A 7,027-nucleotide genomic window follows, 5' to 3' on the forward strand; every position below is an offset into this window, starting at 1 on the left:
ATTTCCTGCCACTCACGGTGAAAGAATTATTGCGATCGGACCTACAGTTTTCGCTTGGCAAGCATTTGTTTCAGAGCTTAATTCCTGTTTGCCCTTCTCTGTGTCTGACCCCAACTGCAGAGTGTGTGTGTGTGTGTGTGTCCCATCCCCTCCTGCCACTCACAGGAGTTACTATAGCAACAGGCCCTAACAGCTGAGTGCAGGAACAGCTGATGACTCTCTGCTTAAAACTCAACAGTTTTTTGCTCCAAACACATACATCCTGATGTCTTCAGACATAGGCACACTTAAAATTTCTTCGGAAATTTTCGCTTTCTAGTTAATTAATTAGTGCTGTCAATGTTAATCTCATTAATCTGGACGGCGCTAACACCTTAACGAGTTTACCGCACTAATGCGTTGACGCCGTGCAGCCTCACGCACGGGGTGATCCGCGCTAACTCGCTAATGGAGATTTGCTGCGTTAATGCAGTTATGGCATTAATGTCATAGGGTTTATGTCAGTGTTTTATTTGTTCCTGAGAAAATCAGTTTGACTGAAATTAAAGTTTGGATTCTTCGCACAGCTGAATATGCTGTACAAACGTCAAACAGAAAAATGATGAAACAGAAGTGTGAGATGGTAGAGAATTTACTCCAATGTACTGTCATATTTCAGGGAGTAAGGAGCAGCCGGCTGAGCCCAAACTCCAGGGTGAAAATGAACACCTGTTCACAGCGTGCCAAGAACTCAGCCGCTGTGGGTTGGAGGTACAGCAACAGTATGCATATATAAATCTTTTGGGCACGATGGAGAGTGTTTTGCCTTTCTTGTACTTCCAAGCTGGCACATTTTGCTGTAGATCCTGTTCAGGGATCAACATGATTGACATGTTCTATTATATTCTGTCTGTTAGGGCAAGTCTTGAGAAGATTGGCCTGGCGGGGAAAATCACTCTGTTGCAGGCAGGAAAAAAAATTGGACAATCTAAGAAAAAATACAAAGTATGTACAGTACTACTGAAATAAGTATTATTCAGACTTGTTCATGTAAAGCTATACTGTTGCTGTTTTGGTGAACTGCCACTTTTGATTCCCTCTGCCTTTAGGATTGCAACTATCCCACGTCAGGTGAGGGGGTGAGGGGATGAGTGGGAAGACCACTGCTGCTGCATGGCCCTGGTTTGCCCTCATGGATGAGGTGTTAGGACAGAGGCCTTCTACCAGGCCTCCAGTTGTAATTGACTCCAGGGCCCAGTTCAGCAGTGGGCACCCAAGTGCAGGATGACGAACGGCAGGAGGATGAGGCCCAGCTGGAGCCAAGACTGGAAAAGAGAAAGAGGGACAGGGAGGATGAATTCCTGGAATTAATCAAAGAGGACATGAGGCTGCAGAGGGAGATGGAAGAAAGACGTGCTGAGCTAATGGACAGGCTGATATGTCTACTGGAGAAGGTTGTGGGAAAAAAACGAGTAAAGTATTGTAAATGCAACCCATTGTATGAGAGAGTTACACTTTTTATATGAATGTTTGTGCAAAATATGTACAAAGAATACAAAATAATTTAAGTTCTGTAAATACAAGTCACACTTTATTTGATTTGTTGGACAAACAATGTACTACATTAACAGAATGTATGAAGTCCCGTGAATAAAAATCATTTGTTATACTCCAACTGTGTTTGAATTATTTTCTCATACTATTCAGGGGTACCTCCTCCAGGGCAGACACCTCAGCAGAAAGCTGATCCTGCCAGAGAGCACAACTGACTGCCTCCAAACCAGTCTCCACCTCATCTTGCACATCATCCTCAGGCTCATCCTCAGGGGACACAACATCACCAGCACTGAGGCAGATGTTGTGCAGACCCACATAGCAAAATTGGTACGGCCCCGATCAGGCCCACACAATGTGCTTACACATGGCCCACATACCACAAAGAATGACGGCCCTTTAGTGGCCCAGATCAGATTTGCCCGAGGTAGTCCACACATGGGCCAGCACAGGACCACCTCTGGCAAACCTGATCTAGGCCACCAAAGGGCCGTCATTCTTTGTGGTATGTTGGCCATGTGTAAGCACATTGTGTGCAGCCACGGGCCAGTTGCAGACACACTGCTGGCCCTGTGCTGGCCCAGATGTCAGCCCAATATGTACCTTAATCAAGCCATGTAATAACAACATGTGCCGGAACATAATAGGGCAAAAGTAACATGCCGAAACTCTGTTCACAGTGAATGGACTGATTCTTACATAGAGGTTTTCTACTCGCTTGGATTATGCAAAGTACTCTATATAACATGCCATATTCACACAATCACACACACTTTCTCTAGACTGAGTGCTCCCTAGCTGCATTCATTCACATTCACACCCTTGCAGACTGGGGAAGTCAGGAATCGAACCGCTACCCTTGCAATCAGCCTGAGCTACAGCCATCCAGTGGCAAAGATGAGTAAATCATCACTATGTTTTGGATAAAGTGTACACTCACAAACCTGTCAAATCTGCATTTGAAACGTTGGCTACTACAGCAGTGTAGTATTGCAACATGGCATTTGGGTCTTCTAACTAAAATAGGAAAATAGGAACATAAATAGCACCATCATTGCCAGACCTGGCCCGCATCTGGTTGACACACACTCTTCCATGAGACGGGTCAGTCAGAATTGCCAGCTTGATGCCAGATCCAGGGAAGACCTGTTTTCTATGGGCCTGGGCCACATAACCCAAACCACAATTGAGCCAGATATGACATGACATCACATAGACAGTGGCATCATTGTCAGGCCTGGCCCATATCTGGATGACATATGTCTTATCATGCCAGAAGTCAACCAGCAGTGCTGGCTTGATACCAGATCTGGGCCAGACCTGCTTGCTATGTGGGGAATAGCACATGCTGTTGTGACCAGAAACAGAAGTTTTTTGTTGTAAATAACGTGTATATACTTGAACATACACTGTAGTTCCCATTATGTCATCATGCCTATTCCAAAAACAATGGCTATGTATTCTTCTGACTTACATGTGGTACAACAGTGTGGTGCACCTCCAGCGCTTGGAGGAAGATGGCCTGGAACCTCGTCTTCATCATTCCAAAAGCTCGCTCTAGAATAGAATGTGCCCCGGAATGATGAGAGTTCAAATGCTGGGCTCCCACACCTTGGAGTTGCCTCTTATAGGTAGTAATGAGGGGGAGTGGATGTTGGAGACATGGGTACCCTCCATCTGCAAGGATGAAATGCCCTGGAGGAGGGTAGATGACCTGCCGGTACAGTGGTCTGTTGTGAGCACCCTGGAGTCATGCACTGACCCCGGCCAGCCCACATATGTATCAGTGAAGTGGCCCTGATGGTCACAAACCGCCTGCAGGATTATGGAAGGGACCAATTTTGTCATGTGAAGGCTGTGTGCAGGCAGGAAAAGGACCCCAAATGCAGACTCACAGAAACAAAAGGTGAACTTAAATACAGCTTTAATGCTGGATGGCAAAACAGAAAACTGGCTGAACTAGAATACAAAATGAACTAACTCGGCAGGCTGGCAGACAGAACACACAGTACAAGATGATGGTAGATCACAACACGGACACAGAAAAACACAGGGCTTAAATACACAGAGGGAGCAATCGGGGAATGAGAGACAGGAGGGAAACAAAGCTGGGGCAAATCAGGCCTAACGAGACAAAGGAAGCAAAGTCAGACACATTAACATGAGACACGGACTATCAAAGTAAAACAGGAAACACAGACTGAACTTATAGACACAGACTCACAAGCAGGCACTGCAACAGAGACGTGGGAACAGGGCAGACACAGACACTGACAGGACACAGAATAGAGGGAGTATGGAAAACAAAACCTGAGAACTACATAATCAAACACCAAGAAGAACTGGGGGAAAAATAGAAATGCAAAACAGAAACCAAAACCTTCACAAAAATAAACTAAGAAGAGAACACAAATAAAGGGTACAAAACAGAAACCACTGGGTCAACGACCCAGGAGCCCTAACAAATTTCCTGTTCCTGTATCACTCACCATCAGGGTCGCTGGGAGGCTTGATGCGGATATGGCACCAGTCAATTTCACCAGCAGCTTTCAAAAAGGCTCTGTGTCTTGCCAGCTCTGCAAACCCATGAGACACGACTTGTAGATCTTCAGGGGTCCGAGGGAGGTGGATGACCTGATGGCAAATGGCCACCACCTCCTCTGTGACCCTGTGGACGATGCGGTGAACACTGGAATGAGGTATTGCGAACACTCTGGAAACGACTCTGGAGGATGCTCCACTTGCCAGCCAGAAAACGAAAACAAGGACCTCAATTGTGGCACCCCAGTCATGTCTCCGATCCTGGTTAGGTAGATTCAGCAGCACATTAAGAGACTCCCTGCTCAGGCGAAAATCATGCCTAGTGTCCTCATTGTCTGTGAAGGTTCTCAGTCATCCAGGTCATCGTAGTCAAAGGAGTTTGCAAAGAAAAGCGTCTGGACTTAAAGAAGTCCAGACACAATCCAAGCAACTTAAAGAAGTCCAGACGCTTTTCTTTGCAAACTCCTTTGACTAGTGTCCTCATTATTAAAATACCTGTCCAGGGCTGGGACACTCAGTTTAATCCTGCAGCACAGTGGTCTGCTCTGGTGAAGGAAAATTTGTAAAATGACAGGAATATTTTCATTGTTGCCATTAGTATGGATGTTGCTGTTGTTGTAGTTTACAAAAAATGACTTTACGTGTCGAAACATTATTTTAATTATTGTACTTGAGGGAAATGTACTAAAAGGTACTGGTTCACTGTAAAGGATGATGGAGCAAATACTCCTATGTGAAAATCATATCTACAGTGGTAAATATCGGAGTTTTAAGCTAGTAAACCGTCTTAAATATACACACTTCAAATCTCAGTATTAGTATGTATTTTGCACTGTACCTGAATGTGGTTTTGTCTTAGTCGCAACAAAATCCCCTGTCTGTGACGATGATCCACGGTGATCCAGTGGCTAGTTTAAAAAAACCCCAATGATATCAGTTTCCACCAAAAACATCTACAATTTTCAAATTTTGCTTTGCTAAAATGATCACAGACGATCGTTCATGTGAGCCCCTGAAAGGTTAGCACTTGGATTTTTGGCAGTTTGTATTTCATTTCAATGCAATCCACCCGCAATAATAAAAGTTAAAGGTTCATCTTAAAATAACTGAATACAGCTCAGATCTTACAGGGGTTTGTTAGCCTAAAAACTGAAACATTTCACATTTAGTTTTCAAGCTGGCTTTTTTCAGCTTTTTTTTTTTCTTTTCAAGCTGCTTTTGTTGAGTTTGGAGTTGTTGTCACATTAAGTATGCTGCTTTGGTTTAGTGCTCAAGTGTTAATTCCAGTTATGTTACTTTCAGGTTTTGTTACTTTGTTACTTTAAGTTCCCTGATGAATAAGTTAGTGAAATTCTATTTTAATAAACAACAAGTTGAGTCATAAAAGCCATTGTAATACTGAATCAGAAAATGTTAAAATTAGTAGGAACAAGCATTTTACCATTTAAATTCATTCAGATATCTTTTATTTTGACAAGGAATTTCTTTCCATCTTTTCCTTATGATACACGCAGATAGAGTGCAAAAAGCAGTGCTTCAGAAGCAGTTTCAGCAGTGTCGCATTACTCCCCTTTTATTTTAGCAATCTGGTACTGACAGAAATGTAATGACTTTAATTCATATTAATAGAATTGGAGAAGTAAATTTGTAATAGTGACAGCGGATCGAGTTGGCGAAGGTCTCATTTATTAAGCCAGGTTACAATCTCTGCACACTGTCAGTTTAAAAAAACATTAATATGTCACTTCAAACTGTTCAAATAACCCTGAAAATTGTCTTTAATATAATGGCAAAACCTTCTTTAATTTAACTTTTGATACAAATTTTTTTATCTCTTTGGATTGCATACCATAAATGATGGGATTGAGACTTCCAGGGATGATGTGATACAGAACAGCAACAATTTTTCTGCTCTCTGAGTACTCAGGAAAGCGATGCAGAGTGATTATGGACATACCACTGAACAAAAAAATCAGATATACAACCAGGTGAGTGCTGCAGGTCTTCAAGGCTTTATTGTTCAAGGACTTGTTCTTTGTGGTTAGACACACCACAGTAATCTTAGTATAGGTAAGAACCATGCTACCGATAGAACCTGTGAACAAAAGCACAGTGAAAGTGAGGCCATAGACATTGTTAATGAACACATCCTCACAGGACAGGTTAAACAGTGCAGCATTGTCACAATAGGGGCTTTTGATCAGAGTTCTGCATCGGCCCAGTCTCAAGGTCAGACCGAGCAGAATCCCGACCAAAACAAAGGCTACCCCCCAGGCAGACACTGTCAGCTTCGTCAACATCTTATTTGTCATTACTGCAGCATAACGCAGAGGATTACAGATGGCTACATATCTGTCAAAAGCCATTATCATAAGCACTGTGTGAGCTGTGGTACTAAACATATGTGTGGTGAAAGCTTGGACCACACATTCATAATAACTGATGAGGCGCTCAGACGGAGGCCTCAACATGTCTACAAGCAAATGAGGGATCATGATAGAGTTTCCAAATAAATCATTAATGGACAGATTACAAAAAAGGATATACATGGGCTGGTGAAGACTCTTGTCAACAAAAACCAAAACAGCAATGCCCACATTTGCAACAATTAGAAACAAGTAGGAGAAAAAAAGAAAAAGAAACATAGGGTATGTGGCTTCCTGTGGGACATTTAAACCCTCCAGCTGTATTGTGAAGATGTTGTTTGTATTTTGCATGGACCTGAAAGAACAAGACAATTTCAAAGGCATTTCAAAAAGCAATTCAGTCACTATCTAAAACATTAAATAAAGCTTTCACGTATGACATTCCCACATCTGTAAATAAGAGCTTATATCACAAAAAAAGACAAAAAGACAGATCAGATACTTGTTAGTCCTGACAATCCTCAACTCCTGAAGTTGAAGTGTTGGACTGTTGTACATATAGTTCTCCATCTTGTCTGAAGTAAAAG

General features: G+C 42.6%; 1 protein-coding gene and 1 long non-coding RNA gene across 2 annotated transcripts; one reads left to right on the plus strand and one right to left on the minus strand.

Annotated features, from left to right (window-relative positions):
* Positions 1-378: 378 nt before the first annotated feature.
* LOC112847985 (uncharacterized) lies at positions 379-1,620 on the plus strand. The gene is made up of 3 exons (XR_003221841.1): positions 379-750; positions 897-984; positions 1,089-1,620. It is a non-coding gene; the product is annotated as an uncharacterized LOC112847985 (long non-coding RNA).
* Positions 1,621-5,852: 4,232 nt separating this feature from the next.
* On the minus strand, positions 5,853-6,791 carry LOC112848057 (olfactory receptor 146-like). The gene has a single exon (XM_025910984.1). The coding sequence runs from the start codon at positions 6,789-6,791 to the stop codon at positions 5,853-5,855; it is 939 nt and encodes a 312-aa protein (XP_025766769.1).
* Between the last annotated feature and the right edge of the window lie 236 nt (positions 6,792-7,027).

Source organism: Oreochromis niloticus, linkage group LG10 (assembly GCF_001858045.2).
Source record: "Oreochromis niloticus isolate F11D_XX linkage group LG10, O_niloticus_UMD_NMBU, whole genome shotgun sequence".
NCBI classification, from domain to species: domain Eukaryota; kingdom Metazoa; phylum Chordata; class Actinopteri; order Cichliformes; family Cichlidae; genus Oreochromis; species Oreochromis niloticus.

Excerpts from the sequence above, each read along its gene's own strand:
- LOC112848057 (XM_025910984.1), bottom strand. The coding sequence starts at position 6,791 with ATGCAAAATACAAACAACATCTTCACAATACAGCTGGAGGGTTTAAAT.